The sequence below is a fragment of the Schistocerca nitens genome, chromosome 5 (assembly GCF_023898315.1).
Source record: "Schistocerca nitens isolate TAMUIC-IGC-003100 chromosome 5, iqSchNite1.1, whole genome shotgun sequence".
Classification (NCBI taxonomy): Eukaryota; Metazoa; Arthropoda; class Insecta; order Orthoptera; family Acrididae; genus Schistocerca; species Schistocerca nitens.
Genome location: NC_064618.1, coordinates 521,674,487 through 521,697,357, shown reverse-complemented (window position 1 = coordinate 521,697,357; position 22,871 = coordinate 521,674,487). Strand labels below are relative to the sequence as shown.

General features: G+C 45.7%; 1 protein-coding gene across 1 annotated transcript in view; it reads left to right on the top strand.

Annotated features, from left to right (window-relative positions):
- The window catches only part of LOC126259495 (WD repeat-containing protein 47), a 703,557-nt gene that overhangs the window by 461,320 nt on the left and 219,366 nt on the right, over positions 1 to 22,871 (top strand). The window contains exon 5 of the mRNA XM_049956342.1: positions 19,498 to 19,579. Within this exon, the coding sequence (XP_049812299.1) occupies positions 19,498 to 19,579 (82 nt within the window). The remainder of the gene's footprint in view (positions 1 to 19,497; positions 19,580 to 22,871) is intronic.

Below are 22,871 nucleotides of genomic sequence, written 5' to 3'. Positions count from 1 at the left end.
CGTGTTGACTGCTTAAAATTTCTACTATCAGCTGTCGTAAAACAAACACAGTACAGAAGTGATGGATTGCAAATTTGTTGTTAATATTGTTTCGCAAACAGAATGTCCGTGAGTACATTATTTAACATATGTTAGCATAAATTGTATCCTTCACATCCAAATATTTGCAAATGTCCTTTTCACTGCGTGATAACTGTACCGGTGTTTCCATAGCCTTATCACACTTGTTAGTTGTTTCCTGGGTACACCTGTTTCCATATAATTTACAGTGCGCAGAATCTACGGAAGACAGCAGCCAAAAAAATATATTAAATTTTATCTGCATATTGTAACTTATTTGCTTTCCTGCAGTTCATAAGTTTAAACTGACTCTTTGCAAAGACTCTATAGCCGTTACTGTTTACCACTAGAAAAAAGAATCGTGGATGTGAAGATACTCCTCACATATAGCAAAAGATAATATGGTGCTATTTGGATATTCCAGCTACGTCTGAACATGTAATTCGTTACTTCTCTGCATCCGTCTTCATCTTCCAGTATATTCAGTAGCGGATGTTTCCTCTTGATTCTGATTATCAACATGTCCGCGGATTTATGGTTAATTAGTTTTGCCTGGAAATTTGTCGAAGCTTTATTTTGTAATGTATATTCCTTAACTGTTTGGTTTCAAGCGCGCTACTTTTGTTCGAGCACGAACGACTTTAATGTCAAACAACGTTTGTTTGTAAACATTTATGAAACTAGACGTTGTTTTCATTTTCAAACAAACGACAAGAATGGACACTGGCTCAAAAAAACAGTAGGATGCTGCTTCTTTCTAATTAAGGGAACATACGAGGGGCGTTCAGAAAGTAAGCTCCGATCGGTCGCGAAATGGAAACGACTATGAAAATCCGATAAAGCTTTGCACAGATGTGTTGGGTAGTGTCTCTAGTATAACCCCGGTTAGCATCACGTCGCTCTTCTCATTTCTGAGCTCGCAGTGAGTGCGTAAAGATGTCTAGAAAATAGTATCTGCCGCCAAGTACGAGGGCCTGGTGAGAAATTTCGCCTGAAGCTATGCAGCTAACATTACATAACTGTCGTGCTGTTTCTTCTTCAAGACAATTCTCAGCCGCATTCTGCAGGGGCAATGAAGATGCTCCTGCATCGTTTCCAAATGGAAATGTGAGAGTACCCACAATACAGTCCGCAATTGTCTCCCCCTGAGTTTCATCTCTGGTCACATGAACCGCTGTCTTTGAAGACAACATTTTGACACAGACAACGAGGTGTAGGCCAACGTGGAGAATTGGCGGAAAGCACTGGCGGCTGCCTTCTATGATGAGGCTATTGAAAAGTTGGTACAACGCTATGACAAAAATCTAAGTCAGAACGGCGACTACGTAGAGAAGTAGCTGAAAGGTGTAGCTAATTGTTAAAAGTAAAACATTTCTGATGTTCACTGTGGTTTCAATTTGGCAATCAATCGGAGCTTACTTTCTGAACAGGCCTCGTACATGCGGAAAATAACGCGTGGACATCAGGAGAGATATAACAAATAAATACTTTAGTTGGTTATCCGACAGTGATAAGATTTGTAAGGCCAATTCCTTCAAGAGAACTATTTTTCTCTTCCGATAAGTTACTTTGTGACCTATTTGATGAGGGCGGTGATTAGCGGAATTCATAAAAGCTACCTGTTCGTGAAAGTAATGTCACTATTAACGGCGTGAACGTTAGTGACCAGTTACGTGAAAAGACATGAATGATGTAAATAACTCTGTATGTTACTTCGACATTTGAGACGCATTTCGGAGACCAAAGAGTCAGAAATGTGTGTTACATTAACTCAGTGTGTTATTTATTTCACTATCGTGAATGTCGTCAGGAACTAGGTATACCTTTTGTTTAAACGTGAATCGAACGAGATGAAAATCTGTCCCTGCTCTAAAACTGTCTGTCAAACCGGGACCCGAACCGGAATCTTCCCTTTCGCGGTGGTGCACATATCGACTAGGGGGTTGTCACTCGTTACAACTCCCCCTGCGGGTCCGGGGTAAGAACAGGCCCGAGGTATTCCTGCCTGTCGTAAGAGGCGACTAAAAGGAGTTTCAACTGTTTCGGCCTCCTGGTAGTAGGTCCCCCTTGGGGTTTGACCTCCGTTTTTCAAACGAGCCTTTTGGGGAAGGACGCCTTACGTGGTGTATCACTGGTCCTCAGTGCACTAAGACCTTGGCACTCGGCATTGTAACGGCGTTGTAACCACACCCACTATTCCTCAAATTGGGCCTAAACGCCTGATGGGTTGCACAAGTTACGCCCATAGTGCGTCCCCATCTGCACCTACGATCATGATGGACCTTCCATGGCACCCGAAATCCAGCACGGTAGCCAGCCCGTTGTGGTGGGGTCGTCATATACCCTCTAGGTTGTAGCCCCTGACAACACAGGGATCGTACTGCCGATACCTGAGCTGCACCTTCCCCACGTCGGCCAAGGAGTAGATGCCCGTCTCCTTGGGGCATCGGGACTCCCGGCAACGGTCATCCTGCCAGGTGGCCCTTGCTGAGGCTGGGTGGCGCCCGTGGGGAGAGCCCCTGGTCGGAGTGGGTGGTATCGGGGCGGACGTTTCGCGGATGAAACGTCAACATGTATCGGGTCGCTCTGCGGCCGAGTCTTTTAAAAAGAAAGGTACTGTCTCTGGTTCTGGTTCTCCTGCCCTTTCCGCCTTGGCCACTCCCTGGGAGGAAGGACAGGCCCGCCGGCTTGGGGCGAAGTACTTCCCCCGCTATTTAGTCTGTTCTCGGACCGATGGGGGGACGTTCGCCACCTCCAAGCCCATGTTCTTTGTCCAGCACATCGAGGACATCTTCGGGGAAATCGAGGCTCTCAGTAAAATGCGTTCGGGGTCCGTGCGACCGACTAGGGGACATCCCAGTGTCTATTGTCCCGCATCTGGCACTGAATAGGACGCAGGGGGTTACTTTTCATCGGGACCTCCTGCTGCAATCTGATGAGGAGCTCAGGGCCAACCTGGAGCGCCGAGGCGTGCATTTCGTCCGGCGAGTTCAGCGCGGCCTCAAAGACCGTCGCATCGACACAGGAGCCTTTATCCTCGCCTTCGAGGAGGACGTTCTCCCGGAGAAGGTAAAGGTGATGTGCTCTCCTATGCGCTGCTTTCGGTGTTTGCGCTTTGGGCACATGTCGTCACGGTGTGAGGCTGAGCTCCTTTGTGGTGATTGTGGACGTCCTCTTCGTGAGGAACATACATGCACCCCACCACCTCGGTGCGTCAATTGTCCTGGCATCCACTCACCTAGATCTTTAGACTGCCCCGTGTATCAGAAGGAGAAGAAGATTCAAGAATTAAAAACTTTGGATTGTCTCTCTTATTCTGAGGCCAGGAAGAAGTATGACCGCCTCCATCCCGTGACGTTGACAACTTCGTTTGCCTCAGTCGTGTCCACTCCTTCCACAGTATCCTCACCCCTCTCCTGTCCCCCCTCCACCTCCTCACCCCATCTGGGGTCTATGCCTCCGCCTCCCAAATCCCTCCCTTCCAAATCCTCCTCCCTCGCGGCCCCTGCCCCCTCTGCCCCAGGGGCCACCCTTCCTCCTCCTCCTCCCCCTCAGTCGCCTGAGAAGCGATCCTCTTCTCAGGCGTCCATCGGGGAAACGTTCCGGACCCCGGCTTCCGAGGTCCGGCGTTCCAACACGGACCCCGCGCGTGAGGACCTTCTTCGGATCCAGCCCACCATCCGCGTGCCTCATCGAACTTCCAAGAAGGCCTCAAAGAAGCAATCTTTATCCCCCTATCCACCCTGGCGCGTTTCGTCTGACGCTCCATCCGTGAGTCGCTGCTCCCGGCCGTCCTCAGTTTCGCCGGGACGCTCTGCTGCCAGGCGCTCAGCTGGCCTCTCGTCGGCGAATGATGCTGCCCCTCCTACGCAACCCGGGAAAGCGGCCGCCGCTGGCGACGACTCGATGGACCAGGATCCGCCTCCCGCCGGTTGTAGCGTTGTTCCCTCGACACCTGGCTCTCCGCGGCCGTCGAGGTGACCAGCTCTTCACCCGTTTAGTTCCCCCTCTTTTCTGACTAGCGATGGCTTTTTTACATGGGAACATAAGAGGTATTCGACCTAATCGGGAGGAATTACAACTGCTCCTCCGCCTGCACTGTCCGCTCGTCCTTGGTCTCCAGGAAACCAAGTTGCGCCCAACTGACCGTATTGCTTTTACCCACTATACCTCGGAGCGGTCTGACCTCCCCCCTGTGGACGGTATTCCAGCTCATGGTGGGGTCATGTTGCTCGTTTGGGACGATGTCTATTACCATCCTCTCCCATTGACCACCCCACTCCAAGCAATAGCTGTCCGTATTACTCTTTCTGCCTTTACTTTTTCTGTTTGTACCGTCTACACTCCATCGTCATCCGCAGTCAGTTGGGCTGACATGATGCACCTGATTGTTCAGCTTCCTCCGCCGTTTTTATTGTTTGGCGACTTCAATGCCCATCATCCCCTTTGAGGCTCTCCTGCATCCTGTCAGAGAGGCTCCCTCTTGGCGGATGTCTTCAACCATCTCAATCTTGTCTGCCTCAATACTGGCGTCCCGACTTTTCTCTCGGACTGTACTCATACCTACTCCCACTTGGACCTCTCGATCTGTTCTACCACTCTTGCCCGTCGGTTCGAGTGGTATGTCCTTTCTGACACCTATTCGAGCGACCACTTCCCCTGTGTCGTTCGTCTCCTGCACCACACCCAATCCCCACGTCCTTCGAGCTGGAACATACCGGAAGCTGACTGGGGACTTTACTCCTCCCTGGCGACCTTTCCGAACCACGATTTTCTCAGTTGTGACAGTCAGGTTGAATACCTCACGGCTGTTATCATCAATGCTGCCGAACGTTCCATTCCTCGTACTGCCTCTTCTTCACGTCGCGTTTCCGTCCCCTGGTGGAATGAGGCTTGTCGAGACACTATCCGTGCTCGACGACGTGCTTTACGCACCTTTCGCTGCCATCCTACGTTGGCGAATTGTATTGGATACAAACGACTCCGAGCGCAATGCCGTAGAGTCATCAAAGACAGCAAAAAAGCTTGTTGGGCCTCTTTCACCAGCTCCTTTAACAGTTTTACTCCCTCTTCTGTCGTCTGGGGTGGCCTGCGCCGGCTGTCGGGCATTAAGGCCCACTCCTCGGTACCTGGCCTGACTTTAGGTGATGAGGTCCTTGTTGATCCTGTGGATATCTCCAACGCCTTCGGCCGCTTTTTCGCGGAGGTTTCAAGCTCCGTCCATTACCACCCTGCCTTCCTTCCCAGGAAAGAGGCAGAAGAGGCTCGGCGACCTTCCTTCCCCTCGCTGAATCTGAAAAATTACAATGCCCCCTTTACTATGCGGGAACTCGAACGTGCACCTGCACTGTCCCGGTCCTCTGCTCCGGGGCCAGATGCCATTCACGTTCAGATGCTGGCACACCTTTCTCCGGCAGGCAAAAGCTTCCTTCTTCGTACCTACAATCGCGTCTGGACCGACGGTCAAGTCCCCATGCGTTGGCGTGACGTCGTCGTTGTTCCTATACCCAAACCCGGGAAGGATAGACACCTACCTTCTAGTTACCGCCCCATTTCTCTTACAAGCTGCGTCTGTAAGGTGATGGAGCGCATGGTTAACGCTCGGTTAGTTTGGATTCTTGAATCTCGACGGCTACTTACCAATGTTCAATGCGGCTTTCATCGCCGCCGCTCCGCTGTTGACCACCTTGTGACCTTGTCGACATTCATCATGAACAACTTTTTGCGAATGCGCCAAACGGTCGCCGTGTTCTTCGATTTGGAGAAGGCTTATGAAACCTGTTGGAGAGGAGGTATCCTCCGCACTATGCACAGGTGGGGTCTACGCGGTCGCCTGCCCCTTTTTATTGATTCCTTTTTAACAGATCGACAGTTTAGGGTACGTGTGGGTTCCGTATTGTTCGACGTCTTCCTCCAGGAGAACGGAGTGCCTCAGGGCTCCGTCTTGAGCGTAGCCCTTTTTGCCATAGCGATCAATCCAATTATGGATTGCATTCCACCTAATGTCTCAGGCTCTCTTTTTGTCGATGACTTCGCGAACATGCCTCCTGGAGCGCTGCCTTCAGCGTTGTCTAGACAGCCTATACTCATGGAGTGTGGCAAATGGCTTCCGGTTCTCTGAAGAGAAGACGGTTTGCATCAACTTTTGGCGATATAAAGCGTTCCTTCCGCCATCCTTACATCTCGGTCCCGTTGTTCTCCCATTCGTGGAAACAACTAAGTTTCTAGGGCTCACACTGGACAGGAAACTTTGCTGGTCTCCGCACGTCTCTTATTTGGCTGCACGTTGTACACGTTCTCTTAATGTCCTCAGAGTTCTTAGTGGTTCATCTTGGGGAGCGGGATTATGGGAGCCTCGTCTGCTCGGCCATCCCTCTTACGCCGTCTCAACTCCATCCACCATAGGGGGTTACGTCTTGCGACCGGAGCTTTCTACACTAGTCCCGACGAGAGTCTTTATGCTAAAGCTGCCGAATTACCATTGACCTACCGGCGCGACGTACTGCTTTGTCGGTATGCCTGCCGGCTGTTGTCAATGCCCGACCACCCCTCTTATCAGTCCTTCTTCGCCGATTCTCTCGACCGTCAGTATGGGTTGTATGTGTCTGCCCTGCTGCCCCCTGGAGTCCGCTTTCGTCGCCTGCTTCGACAATTGGATTTTGCCCTCCCTACCACCTTCAGAGAGGGCGAGAGCCCGACACCACCTTGGCTCCAGGCTCCGGTTCATGTTTATCTCGACCTCAGCTCGCTCCCGAAGGAGGGTACTCCGGCTGCAGTGTATTGCTCACGGTTTGTCGAACTTCGTGCGCGGCTTGCCAGTCACACCTTTATTTACACTGATGGCTCCAAAACTGACGATGGTGTCGGCTGTGCCTTTGTCGTCGGGGCAGTCACCTTTAAATACCGGCTCCTCGACCAGTGTTCCAGCTTTACGGCCGAGCTTTTTGCTCTCCATCAGGCGTTCAGTATGCCCGCCGCCACCGCCATTCATCGTATGTGTTTGCTCTGATTCACTCAGTGCTCTTCAGAGCCTTGGAGCTCCATATCCGGTCCATCCATTGGTGCAACGGATCCAGCAGTCCCTCCATTCTTTCGCTGAGGGTGGCTCTCGTGTCAGCTTTCTGTGGGTTCCCGGCCATGTAGGAGTGCCTGGGAATGAGGCTGCTGATGCTGCAGCCAAGGCTGCAGTCCTCCTGCCTCGGCCAGCGTCCCATTGTGTCCCGTCATCTGACGTTAGTGGGGTTGTTTGTAAGAGGCTTGTGTCCTTGTGGTGGGATACTTGGTCCTCACTTCAAGGAAACAAGCTCCAGGCAGTAAAACCGTTCCCAACTGCTTGGACAACCTCCTCCCGACCCTCTCGGCGAGAAGAGGTCCTTCTGACCAGGTTGCGGATTGGGCATTGCCGGTTTAGCCACCGCTACCTGCTCTCCGGTGACCCAGCCCTGCAGTGCCCTTGTGGTCATGCATTAACAGTGCGCCATGTTTTACTGTCGTGTCCCCGTTTTAGTCAATCTCGTGTTGTCCTGTCTCTGCCGTCTACTTTACAGGATATTTTAGCGGATGACGCTCGAGCAGCTGCTCGTGTTCTTCGTTTTATTACTTTGACTGGATTGTCCAAAGACATCTAACTCTTTCACTTATTTTATCTGCATCCTTGTAAGAACGTTCTGGTGTGTCCCCCCCCCCCCCCCCCTTCTTCCTACATTTCTTGTGTAATTCTTGGTCTTCCTACGAAGGAACTTGGCGAGGGCTTCGAATGTAATTTAGGCAACGTCGTGGCAGCGTATTGATAAAATTTTATTGAGAGAGAGAGAGAGAGAGAGAAACACCGCAGTGAGTCGGTTACTTGGAGATGAAAAACCTCATCCCTTGAGAGTCACTCTTCCAGCGTCCAATATCGGCGGTGCCTTATTGCGCTCCTGTCGTGATATATTATTAGCAACAGGTTAAATAGCCTTCGCTGGAGCCAGAGTGCCCTCAACAGATAAAACGTATCTTGCAATGTATTTGTCGTTAGTTATGGCGGCTACTGGGGACAATTGGATGTGATGGTGTGATGCTAAAGTTCTCTTACTCCATACTTTAAGGAAAAGTAGTCATTAAATTATAGATGAACGCACACTTCACTGGGTTAAACTAAACAAGATCCTCTTGTCCGTGCTACGCTGTCTCCTTACTCTTCATCACATTACTTAAAAAAACCGTCATTCGCTGGAGCCGAGTTAGGATAATTAAGGAAAACGTACGTGGGTGGGAGGGCAGGCTTTTGCACCGCTCTTCCTTTGAATTGGAGTTGAGTGCCGTGGTTGCTTCGTGTCCTCGCCTCTTTGACACGAAAGGGCCCGTTGTTACGGGCACAGTTACGAACCGTGGTTATGTTTGCCGTTGTTCACAAAGCACTGCTAGGGATGAATGTCACACTGCGGCCGGGAAACATCATGGAACCGGACAGTTAATCAACTGAGGTTACTGAACCACATCCTCTGCGTGTAACAGAGTTATATCATTTGATTATCCACATTATTGTACGACTAGAGCGGGTAAAACACCACTGATTGTTAACTTATCGCCCGTTAATGGTTATCAGATGTGCGCTAGTAGGTTCTGGCATAATACCAAGCCAACAATTCTGTCAGAGCAGCCATCACTCTAGTCACATGGGTGGAAAGAAGCTGTTTTAAAACGATGCCCTCCACGCTGTTCTGGTGGCGTGCCACTTTCAGTGCATCTCGGTGATTTTGTATTTTTTTTTTAATTCGGCAAAGATGGCAGTGACTTTCCTATATAACTATATTTTCTCAATTGAAGGTATCACTGACAAGTGTGAAAAGGATTTAAGGTTTTACTTGGCTCAGATTCCTTTTTAAACTATAAGGTTGGATAGTTTGCTCGCTTAGAGGCCATTATTCTTATATTTTAGTTTTTTACTTCTCCTTCACCTTTTTACCCCATGGATTAGTCATGTCTAATATTTGGTTTAAAAATTTGATTTCAACCACTTGTTTCTTTTGTACATTTACTGCTGAGACTTGCATTCGGGTGGACGACGGTTCAATCCCGCGTCCGGCCATCCTGATTTAGGTTTTCCGTGATTCCCCTAAATCGCTCCAGGAAAATGCCGGGATGGTTCCTTTGAAAGGGCACGGCCGATTTCCTTCCCCGTCCTTCCCTAATCCGAAGAGACCGATGACCTTGAAGTTTGTTCTCTTCCCCCCAAACACACTACGTTATCAAAATGGGGGACACACCACTCATCAAAATTCACTACGCGTAAAATCAGTATCAAGCAAGAATTATAGAATACATGATATCACACTCGTCGCATTCACCACCTCAGCTGTGACCTTGGAAAATAAATGCTGTCATTGTTACGCCTGCGCACGTTTGACGTCACATCATGTCACTTAAATTGTGGACTTGATGGTATGAAACAGTTTGCGTAGTGCGAAAGCGATACTTCAAAGCAATGCTTTGTGCTGGAGTAGTCAGACAACATAAATAGCCACAAGACAGTACGCCATATATGCTGGGTGGTTATAACTAAACTTTTGTTACTTGAGAGGGCCCTCACGGGAAAATGAGTCATCTTCGGACAACGAAACTTAATGGAAACATTTTGAAGGACATGTGGAAGAGAAGTAAAGAATAAACCGTTGAAAGAAACTATTTTAATTTCTACATGAGAGGGTAACATTTGTTAATAACGTACCATGTTTATCTTCCAGGTTACTAACGTTGCTCACGACAGTGTGGAACGCAGTAGAGATTGCGCTACTGCGGCCCGAAACATGTCATGTGGGATGTGGCCCATGGAATGTTCAGCTGTCGTGAAGCAGTCGTGCACTACTTGAAGATCGCACATTGCGTCCAACATTATTAGCCATGGCAACAGTAACTTCAGCAATGTGTGACGCAGTTGGCCATCGGTATCTTTCGGTAGCAATTCCCAAATCACCAGTTAATTCGAATTTCCGAACCATCTTCTTTAACCCTGGTGCGGAACGAGGACCTCTCCGTATTCCTTTAATGTGTCGATACTCACGTGTAGCAGCATCACTATTGCTGTTGTGTTCATAAAACAGCTCATATGGTCCAGACCCATGTTGACGACCTGCAACTGTAATGCACACTTATGCTTGTGTTTAAACCCAACTTCGCGGTACCAATTCCGGCGCCTCACAGCAAGTTGTGAAGCTGACACTACTAAAAACGCAGATTCTGCAGCACACAGTCTGAACGTCACTCCTATAAAGTTGAGTAACAACATGGATAAATGTTTTTCCACATGCACAGGCTCAAGTATCGAAAATTTAATTATAACCCCCTAGTATATTGACAACTGACACTGATAAAACGTAAGTTTAATCCCATGCCTCGTGCTCTCTTCTGTAGCTGTTACCGTGCGAGATGAAACTGTGGTTGCCACAACGATTCGAGTTCGTGAGGACGGCGGTGCAAACTGCCGTCCAAGCTTCCAGTTTCAGGTTTACTGTACCTCCCCTAAAAGTGAGGACAGGGCTGATTTTCTTCACTATCCTTCACCAGCTCGTAGCGTGTGCTCTCTGCCTCTAAATGACATCGTCGTCGACGGGACTTTAAACCGTAGTCTACCTTTTTTTCCTAACTCTTCGTTCTTGATGGAGAAACTGAAGCTACCCGAAATATTAATTCGTTGATATTTGCGTATTTCGCCGTGATTCTCGAATGGTATCTGCTCTAAATACTACCTCGTCACTAAAGATGAGAGACTGGTGGTGGCAAATCAGTGCGCAGTTGTTTCCTTGCGGTTCACAGTGGGCCAACTCGCTTCAAAACCAGGACCTAATCGAAAACTGGATATAAAATCCAACAACATTGTGTTCTTTTTAAATTCTTGGGCTCGATGATTCGGAATTACAAAATTCAGAATAGCAGATTAAAAGTTATAAATTTAGCGGATTCGAGTGAAACTTCTTGTATAATGTAATAAGAGGTCGTGGATGACGAATTAGAAGCGGAAATTTTCGTATTGAAAATTGTTATTGGATATTTTATATTTTTCAGTCGAAATCATAGTCACATTGGTAGCTTTGTTATTGCTTTCAGAAGGGTCGCTGTCGGGTTGTCTGGGGGCAACTGTTTATCTTCTTCAGTTGTTATTCTCTGGACTGTTGAGATGAACCGATCAGTAGATGCCAGAAGCCGATGGGATGCGATTTGCATAGTTTTATTACGTGAATATTTGATTGTAAAATATTCTCGGTAACGCCGCAAATCCTTATTCCGATATTGCTGCGCATCTTCAGATAGCCGACCAATCGGCAACGCAGCAGCTTCGATTATGTAATGTTGTTGTTGTTGTTGTTGTTGTTGTTGTGGTCTTCAGTCCTGAGACTGGTTTGATGCAGCTCTCCATGCAACTCTATCCTGTGCAAGCTTCTTCATCTCCCAGTACTTACTGCAACCTGCATCTTTCTGAATCTGCTTAGGGTATTCATCTCTTGGTCTCCCTCCACGATTTTTACCCTCCACGCTGCCCTCCAATGCTAAATTTGTGATCCCTTGATGCCTCAGAACATGTCCTACCAACCGATTCCTTCTTCTTGTCAAGTTGTGCCACAAACTCCTCTTCTCCCCAATTCTATTCAATACCTCCTCATTAGTTATATGATCCACCCATCTAATCTTCAGCATTCTTCTGTAGCACCACATTTCGAAAGCTTCTATTCTCTTCTTGTCCAAACTAGTTATCGTGCATGTTTCACTTCCATACATGGCTACGCTCCATACAAATACTTTCAGAAACGAATTCCTGACACTTAAATCTATACTCGATGTTAACAAATTTCTCTTTTTCAGAAATGCTTTCCTTGCCATTGCCAGTCTACATTTTATATCCTCCCTACTTCGACCATCATCAGTTATTTTGCTCCCCAAATAGCAAAATTCCTTTACTACTTTAAGTGTCTCATTTCCTAATCTAATTCCCTCAGCATCACCCGACTTAATTCGACTATATTCCATTATCCTCGTTTTGCTTTTGTTGATGTTCATCTTATACCCTCCCTTCAAGACACCATCCATTCCGTTCAACTGCTCTTCCAAGTCCTTTGCTGTCTCTGACAGAATTACAATGTCATCGGCAAACCTCAAAGTTTTTATTTCTTCTCCTTGGATTTTAATACCTACTCCGAATTTTTCTTTTGTTTCCTTCACTGTTTGCTGAATATAAAGATTGAATAACATCGGGGAAAGGCTGCAACCCTGTCTCACTCCCTTCCCAACCACTGCTTCCCTTTCATGTCCCTCGACTGCCTCCTGGTTTCTGTACAAATTGTAAATAGCCTTTCGCTCCCTGTATTTTACCCCTGACACCTTCAGAATTTGAAAGAGACTATTCCAGTCAACATTGTCAAAAGCTTTCTCTAAATCTACAAATGCTAGAAACGTAATTATATGGACGGATGTTGCCATGTGTCATTACTGCAGGAAAAGAAAAAAAACGACCGCATTACGAATAGCTCCCCGAGAGTTCTATAGAAAACGCTCGAGACATACCGGGTGATCAAAAAGTCAGTATAAATTTGAAAACTTAATAAACCACGGAATAATGCAGATAGGTAAAAATTGACACACATGCTGCTTGGAATGACATGGGGATTTATTAGAAAAAAAAACAACAAAGCTGTAATGAGAGAGAGAGAGAGAGAGAGAGAGAGAGAGAGAGAGAGAGAATCAGAAACACCTGCTGGAACGTACGATGTTTATGCAGGATGGCGCTCCACCCCCTATTGCTAGACGCGTGGAAGATCTCTTGCGCGCGTCGTTTGGTGATGATCGTGTGTGCTCAGCCGCCACTTTCGTCATGCTTGGCCTCCCAGGTCCCCAGACCTCGGTCCGTGCGATTATTGGCTTTGAGGTTACCTGAAGTCGCAAGTGTATCGTGATCGATCGACATCTCTAGCGATGCTGAAAGACAACATCCGACGCCAATACTTGACCATAGCTCCGGACATGCTTTACAGTGCTGTTCACAACATTATTCCTCGACTACAGCTATTGTTGAGGAATGATGGTGGACATATTGAGCATTTCCTGTAAAGATCATCATCTTTGTCTTACTTTGTTATGCTAATTATTGCTATTCCGATCAGATGAAGCGCCATCTGTCGGACATTTTTTGAACTTTTGTAATTTTTTTTTTGTTCTAATAAAACCCCATGTCATTCCAAGCATGTGTGTCAATTTGTACCTCTCTATCTACATTATTCCGTGATTTATTCAGTTTTCAAACATATACTGACTTTTTGATCACCCTGTATTTTTGTCCAGGCAGTAGTTTGAGATATTTGCTCTAAGGAGGGGCCCGTTTTTACCATGCAGTAGCATTGCCCACTAGAAAGTGCAAAAAAGTGTTCGCAAATACATCTGAAGTTTGTAACTCTACTGTTAAGGTAGTAAGAGAACCATTTACGAAAGTGGAGCCACGTAGAGGACATTTTGTAGCCACCGATTTCGGATAAAACCCGTATTAGTTTAGTTCTAAGTCGATATACGTCATTATGCCGGTTGAAAATGTCATAAACATACCTTTTGGAGCGCTAAGCTTCATTTTTTATAGTGACAACTAAACAGGATCGCTGTCATACATTAAATAGACAACACAAATATTATCTGAAAAGGATAGCGTCGTCCGATTCGTTGTTTACCGTCAACTATCACGGCATGTGTTATATCGACTTGAGACTGGAATGACATGCACCAGTGCAGTGCGCTGTGACAAGTTAATTTAAAACAGATCGTGCATGTGAAAATCGACTATATGATAAGGCAGTCAATTAAGTTTTGTTGAATATAAATACATATAACTGGAACCAGTTCTTTAATAAATGTTCATTTCCATTAACTAGTTTTCTATCCTTCTCAGTATTATCTTCAGATAAGCATGCAGAAGTTACATATAAATGTTAGCGCAATGCTGAGAACTGGAGGTTGTTTCTTTGTGGCGAGAAAATAGAAAAAGCTTTAAGACGTCGTCTCGTGTTGTAGTTACACGGCAAATTGTGTCGTACACGGCAAATTGTGTCGAAAAACGAATGTTTTTACTTACTGCGACAGCATGGGGGGTAGTAGTGTTAATAACCACTTGGCAATGAAAAGGTAAGAGGATGCTCACCAGTCTGATAAAAATGATGATCACTCTTTTCACACCCTCAGTGACTTGGATACCGTACGACATATTCCGACACGATAATGCAAGGCCCCACACTGCTACACACGCCACAAATGCCTTGAGGAATGTATGGATCCTGGTCTGGCCTGACCAGTCCCATCGTTTGTCACCTATAGGGCATGTCTGGGATGCTGTGGAAGACGTACGCGTTCATACGAGCCTCCAACCGTCAAGAACTGACACAACATTCACAGAGTGTATTCTTGTCCCTGGGGGTCACACCTCGTGCTGCTGTTGATCTACATCTACGCGCATACACACTCTGCAAGCCGCCGTACGGTGCGTGGCGGAGATACCATGTACCGCTACTAGTCCTCCCAGTTGCAAATAGAGCGAAGGAAAAACGACTGTCTGTAGCCTCCGTATGAGCCCTTATTTCTGGTATCTTATCTTCGTGGCCATTACGCGAAATGTATGTTGGAGGCAGTAGAATCGTTCTGCAGTCAGCTTCTAATGCCAGTTCTCTAAATTTCTCAATAGCGTCCCTCGAAAATAATGTCGCCTCCTGGAATTCCCATACTCAAGAAGAAGTCGCTCTACTGTCCTGTGTGCGGTCTCCTTTACAGATGAATCACACTTTCCGGTAAAATTCTCCTAGTAAACCGATATCAACCATTATCCTTCTTTACTGCAGTCATTACGCACTCGTGCTTTAATAGAAGTGAAAGTGTCAAGCAGCAGACTGCTATTGCTGTATTCGAACATTATGGATTTGTTTTTTCTACTCCTCCAAATTAAAAATTTTGTGTCATCTTGTATCATCCTACGGTCAGTCACCTTCAACACTCCCCATACACCACAGCATCATCAGCAAACAGCCTCAGATTGCTGCCCACCATATCCACCAAATCATATATATTTGTAGGAAATAATGGCGGTCCCATCACACTTTGCTGGGGCACTCCTGATGATACCTTTGTCTGTGCTCACTCACCGTCGAGGACAAAATGCTGGGTTCTGTTACTTAAGAAGTCTTCGAGCCACCCACATATCTGGGGACCTGTAACGTATGCTCATACCTTAGTTAAGTCTGCAGTGAGGTACCCTGTCAATTGCTTTTCGGAAATTTGGAAATATGAAATCTGCCTGTTGCCCTTCATCCATAGTTCACAGTATATCATGTGAGAAAAGGGTAAACTGAGAGATGCTTTCTAAAGCTATGCTGATTCGTGGACGTAAGCTTTCCGGTCCTTAGGAAATTTATTATATTAGAACTCACGTGTTCTAGAATTCTCCAGCAAATTAGTTATGGACTCTGGTCTTTAATTCTGCCTTCTTTTACCATTCTTATATACAGGTGTCACCTGCGTTTTCTTGAATTTACTTTGGACTTTGCGCTGGCCATGAGATTCACAATAAATGAAAGCTAGCTAAGGACGTGGTGGCGGACATCATCTCCGAATGGAATGAACGTTTATTAATTTAATACGCTTTATGTCATAAATATCTCTATATAGTTTCATAAATACCGTATCGCACTTGCGTAATACATTAAATTTTGGTCAGGGTGTAATTCTTTTGTGAGTACTGTCTGCGATTGTGATAGGACCTAGATTTGAAACGAATCACATGACTATTCCGTGATCTGGGTAGCGCATGCCGAACTCGTCCAGCTAATCCAGCAGGTGGCGCGGTCCTCGCTGACTCAGCCTACCACTGCCGGAAATGTCTCTCATTGGACGCAATTGCCGTTCATGCTGTAGGGAGGCCTGTCCTAATTGAACGTCTAAAAATAGATTCAGACACCAGTGGCAGCACAGTTGCTGCTTCCGTCCCTCTCCGCAACTTGCACGAGACAACCGTACAATTTGCAGTTTGAGGTTTAGAAGAGGCCGATGGTTTCGCACAGCAGAACGCCGCTTTGCACACAAGAGTCACGACATGTTTTGATCAACCGATTTTTTTTTTTTTTTTTAGAGTCCTTCTTTCCCCTCTTGTGCTTGTATTTTTATCCCTACATATGAGAGGTTACCCAAAATAAACCGAACTTTTTTAACTTATTTATTCACATTTCAAGCACAAACCTTCAATCACCTTCCAAATACTCTCCACTTCCACTAACGCACTTGTCAGATCTTTTATTCCATTTTTCAGAACAGTTTAAATTCATCTTCTGTGATGTTTTACAGCGCCTCCGTCACATTTTTTTCCCTTCAGCTCAGCGAGATCAGCAAACTGCTTTCATTTCATGTCTGTTTTTCATTCTATAAAACAAAACAGAAAATCGGGTAAGAATTGTGGAGGGGGGGTCCTACCATTTTTGGTCAAAAACTGTGTGAGCAGGGGCATTGTCATGATGGAAAATCCAGTACCTAACTGCAATAAAAAGGCATCTTCCAAGTAGAAAGCCTCCATAATTTTTTGAAAAAAAGTGCGGATCATTTCGGTAGTTCTTTCAAAGCACTGCATGCTTCCACGCCACCTTGGTTTTGTTCAGCAGTCGTGCCACAAATTTGGCAGCCACTCTTTTCATTCGAAAATCTTCTGTCACAATTCGCTGCACTGAACTCAGTCATTTCCGACAGCTCCACAATTTCTTCAGTGGTCCGTCGTCGATCTTCGTTGATGATTGCACGAATGTTTCCAACATTTTCATGTGTTCGGTCCGTGGAAGGACTACCAGAACGAGGTTTGTCATCAGTTGACTTTCACCATTTTCATAACGGGAAAACCACTAAAAAAACTTGTTTTCCTCACATCTTCCTTGTACTCTAATTATAACACTGAGTTTCTGTTCCACTTCTGTAGCACACCGTTTCAAATTGTACAAGTTCCTTCTTCCCCGATTTGACCGGTTTCCACGTTTCACCTTGATTCAGTGATGTGCTTCGTATCTATACTTTCAGGCACTACTTACCTATTCGGTGTTATTAGCGAATACCAACGAAGCTTTGTAGCTGACGATGTTGTCTTTGTCTGCATCATTTTACTGCAGTCGCCTTCGTTCTTCGGCATCCTTGTTTAGCTCGCTTCTCAGATAGAACCCTTCCGTTTCTTTTACTGTCAAGAATTAAGCAAGGCGAAGGTTCGATGCTTACAACATAAGCCTTAGTTTAGTTTATCATTAACAGACATAATTTGCTGCATACCTCATATCGTGTTGCGGTGTGGTGTTCCTTTGCCATTTCGTTTTCGAACTTTTGACGTCTTGGCTGTACAGTTTCTGCTGTGACATCACCAATCAAATTTCAAACAATTTAGCTTATGTATTCTTCACGTTCAAGTATAGCAACGTATTCCCTTTTAAACTCCACACTGCTGTAATAAATAATCAGAGAAATATAGGAGAGCTCTACTCATCTCCTCCCGGTCATCTGAAGTCCACCCCCCCCCCTCCTTTTACTTAGTTGGCTTACATTCGATATCTGCCTAAGAATCAAATGACACTATTCAATTTCAGGAAATTCCGACTATGCTTCCTTCCTTTCAAAGAAGTGCCATGTGACGCAAACTGTCATGAGAAACTATCAGATATTATTGCTGCCCTGTGTTGATTGCCCCCAGGGTATCCATTACGTTGCGTCATTTAAAAATCAGTTAATTGAACTGCTTAAAAGGAAGGAAGAAAGTAAGAAAGAAATTGCCCGAAAACTACGAGAAAGACACCCAACATTCAGTCGGAACAAGCTGCGGATGTTGTTAACCTCATTGCTGTATTGCCACAAATTTATCTGAGAATTCAGTTCTGATTTCCATGTACCATATGTAAATTGTTCACGGGAATCCCGTAATATTGTTAAATATTTCAATTACGAAGAGGTAGTTCGTGTTAACAACCCTTGGACCATTTTAGAAAATAATTCATGTACGAGCTGTTCAGTAGATTTGCCACACTCTGACTTCCAGCTATTTCCGCATCCAAAGAATTTTGTCGTGAAAACATTTTACGTCCAATGAAGAGAACTCTTCCACTAACAAGTTGTAACAGGATATTTTGCACACCTTCTTAAGTGTGGATTGACCTGAAAGGGATCAACGCTGTAAATTAAGTAGGTTTCTACCTGTAAAAGTTCTGTCAGTGCAAAGCCAGATAAGTTCAATTTTGCCCTCATACTTACTTACTTAGTACTGACCAGTTGAAGCAGTGAAATGTTTTTATCTTCTGTTCATGCACAGAGAGCATAAGACAATTGTGGTCTATTGTTTACTTGTAACACCATTTCTGAACAGCGATCTACGTTTACATACGTTGCAAACTCGTTAGCATCGTACTGTATGGTACAGTTTCTTCCTGTTCCAATCGCATATACAGCGTGAAAAGAATGAGTGTTTAAGTATCTCTGTAATTAGACTAATCTTGCCTTCGCGGTCTCCACGGGAACAGTACGTAGGAGGATGAGGAATATATTTACATTGTTCTCTTAGTACTTGTTGTTGAAAGTCTGTAAGTAGGCTTTCGCGGGATAATCTGCGACTATCTTCAATCGGATGCCAATTGAGGTTTTTCATCATATCCACAACGCTGGAATCAAACGAATCTGTGACCATTCGCGCTGCCTGTCTGTTAATCCTATTCTGTATGGGTCCCACACATTTGAGCTTTCTGTAAGCACTCTCGTTGTACACTGACTGCATTTCAAAAGATTGTAGTAATCAGTAATGTAATGGGCAGTCCTCAGCCAGCCGCTCTATGTTTTCGGAGACCCTTTCAACTAAATTACGGATGCAGGCTGAAGCAAGGAATGAAAATCTTTACCAAGGCCTGGAATGGAACCCGGGTGTCCTGCTGACTAGACATTTGCGCTAACCACTACGTGACCCTGGCACAGTAGCTTTGCTCAACTGCACGGACTACCCTACCACGCTTCCCTCCTCAATCCAAATTCTCATTCACGCCTCAGTCCACATGGTTTTCCCCCTAAACTCGAACATTAATGCAGAGGCTCTCCAACTGTGTTGGAAAAGCAGCTCGGCATCGAACGAAACGGGGGGAGCGTGATAGATTAGTCCAGCAGCTGATCAAAACCACTGTGCCAGGATAGCATAGTGCTTAGGGCATCAGCCTAGTGAGCAGGAGACCCGGGTTCAAACCCCGGCCTTGGCACAAATTTTCATTCGTTGCTTCAGTCTGCATATATAACTGTACATTATTAAAAAAAAAAAAGTCTAGGGCATACGAGGTATTTGTGGTTTCAGCTAGGAGGGCAAGTAAGCAGTTGGAGCTGCAGAGAGAATGTGTGTGTGTTTGGCTTACTGCTGTGTTATAATAGTATTCTTGTCTACAGGGATCACCCGCCGGCGCCGCTGTCGTATCACGCGGGGAACTGCGCAGTGGACCTGTCCGACGGACACTACGACACCGTCAAGGTAAGTCACGCCTGCGCAGAACCAGGATTTAGGACATACCGTGTGGCTCTTAATATCGTTCTAAAGACAAAGGAGTTGGTATTTCATGTGCAAATGCTCTGTGACAAGTGACAAAGTAGGCAGTTTGGAGTGTTGAAGCCACAGGTTGACACAATGTTGCAGCTCATTGGCAAACGTTTCCCTGTGTTGTTGACCTCTGACGTTTTATTCGATGCTCTTGTTGTTACGCTGCCGGAAAAAAGCAACAACCTCAAGAACAAGGTCGTTTTATTGACAAGGCAGTTCATCATTGTAGGAATTTATGATGACAGATTCAGACCAGATGAAACACGTCGCAGTAAAGAGGGCCCAAACAATCGCATCAATACACGATGCAGCCCCCTCTGGCAGCAACGCCAAACGTAATTCTCGCTTGCAAACGATCATAAAGGTACCGAATGGCATCCTGCGGCAGGTCATCCCAAGCATTTGGCGCCTATTGTTGCAATTCAGTAATGGTTCTTGCAGGCCCAGAAGAACGAGCAATTCCCGCTTCACCATGTCCCAAGGTGTTCATTTGACGAGAGATTTGGTGATCTTGCTGGCCTGGACAGTTGTTATACATCACGAAGATCATTTGCGTCGTAGCAGCCGTCACGTTTCTGTAGAAGAAATGGCAGTAGCATTGCATTAACAACCTGCGAAAAGTAGCGGGGACTGGTTACTTACCCTGCAGAAACACCAAATGTAACCGCATGTTGTAAGTGATGGGCCTCACATACCATCAATCCTGGGATGGAACCTATGCGTCGCGTACCTAGGCACTCTTGAAATAGGCAGCTCACCAGGTCTAAGCCATACAAATGTACGTCCATCAGTCGCATACAGACAGAACCTACCATCATCACTGAAGACAACGGTGCATTCCACTCCCTAGTTCACTCTTTCACAACACTTGTGATGCCACTGGTAGTCTTGCCATAGGCACACGTAATCTTAATCTTGCGGCTCTCACACATTTTGCAGTGGTCCTTGATGACACAGCAGGTGTGGCTAGATTGCGTCCCTGGATAATTTTCGATCAGCCACTGCCATCCGAACAATTCGTCGATCTTGACGCAACGTGCGTCTGAACCACGCGAACGGCCAGAACCTGGCCTACAGCTATGAGAATGTACTACAGACCACCACCTACGATACATTGTGCTCGACACGTGTCCGTCGGCAAGTCCACCCTGCTTCCCGCAGGCTCACAGCATGACCCTATTGGAATGGCTGAGGCTGTTCTATAGGAGCACGTACTAGTCCTAGGGGCATGTTTGTACTCTAGAATGAATGTTGCAAGCACTCTTCAGTTTTTGACTCGGCGCAGTTACTGCCTGCAGAGTCAAAACAGAGCGTGCTAGAGACAGGCCTCCTGATCGTCATGACCGTGACAGATGAAACACTAACTCTGCAGCGCCTCAGCGTGCATATATTTTATAATGGTACCACTGAACACAGTTCTTGAGGGTGTTTCATTTTTTACAGAAATATGTTTACATCGCGATTTATAGAAATGCAGCCGCTGTCTCTGAGCCGTCTTAGCATATCTTCTAGAAGTTTTAATGGTAATGAATATTTTCTGTCTCATATTAGCAAAGATTTGCATTTCAAGTTTTACGTCCAGGTACTTGATCGTAGAGTTTCGAAGGACGACAGTTGCAGCATCATCACAAATTTATACGAGAGCTATTCGAAAAGTGTGAGACGGTCGGTCGCAAAATGGGAACCACAGTGAAAATCCGATGAAGCTTTGCACAGATGTTGGGCAGTGTCCCTAGTATGCCCGCACATAGCATCTCGTCGCTCTTCTCCATTCTGAACGCACAGTAAGCGCGTAAAGACGCCTAGAAAATAATTTCTCCCGCCGCCAAGTATGGAGCCTGCCGAAAGAGTTTGCCAGATTTCATGCAACCACGCAGAACAAAACTGTCATGCATTTCCATCTTCATGACAGGTTAGCCGCACACTGCAAGGTTAAAGAGTTTTCAGTAGGAAGTGTTCGATCACCCACAATATACCTCGGACTTGGCCTTCTCTGATTTTCATCCCTTCTCAGATGAACCGCTGGGTATGAAGACAACATTTTGGCATAGAAATTGAGCTGCAGTCCAGTGTAGAAAATTGTCAGGAAGCACAGGATGCGTATTCTATGAGGAGTGTATTGGAAAGTTGATACAACGCTACGACAAATTTGTAAGTCGGAACGGCGACTATTTAGGGAAGTAGCTTGAAGGTGTAGCTAACTGTTACAGATGAAACAGTTTTCATTTCCACCGTGGTTTCCACTTGGCGACCGATCGTTTCTTATTTTCCTAGTAGTCCTTGTAAATGACTAAAAATTTAGACTGATATGAAGCAGTACATTAATCTGGACGACGGATATTCTTTGACAGAAACAAAAGTAACATAACGTGCGACCGAAAGAAGAGAAACACCACCGCTTTTGGTCTCAGTATACAAAAACTATTTATCAGATGTCAACGGTATTTTTAACTGTTAGCTGACAGTGCTGTTGCCTACAGCGAAACATCTTCGCAGAATGATCGTAAGGAGAAGTAGATAAAATGTGGATTAACGCGAGATAATGCACATAACAGAGAGAGTCGGATAGTATTCACTTACAGGGTTGTTAATAAACTTCTGTAGTTTAAATGTGTTGGGATCTTAACGTAGAAACGACATGGAAATGGCAGATCATAGTAAAATCGACCTTAAACTTGTTAACGTCTGCAATGAAGCCAGAGTGATTCTCTTAAGGTACAAGAACAGAAATGCGTTTGTGAGAAGCTCCGTTGTTACGCTATTGAGAAACTGTAAAGTACCTATACTACTTACGGAACCGACACCTAGCGGACAAAATTAGTGAGTAGTCTTTATCGAACAGTATCATGTTCGTGTTAATTAACATGAGTGTGATTTCAGAGGCGAACGGACGGTTATCAAAATCAGTGCGCCAGTATTCCTAAAAAATCCCGAACCTGATTTTTTGACTCTTTGATACATTTAATGTAAGAATTTGCAGATCAAAAAATGGAAGCTAATTTTCTTACCGATCTTTCCACGTATTTGTTCTAGCTACTATAACATGTTCTGGCCGCTCTAAGGGGCTGTCCTATTGCGCGTTAGAGATGGCGTCTGTTATCCAGTGATCGGGGGCTTTGTCAAGTCAGCAGTTGATGGGTTGGTCTATATGTAAAATGTCTAAAAGTCTTTTGTGCACGGAGCCAACTAGGTTGATTTATGGGCTAGTCATTTTTCCAAGACAGGT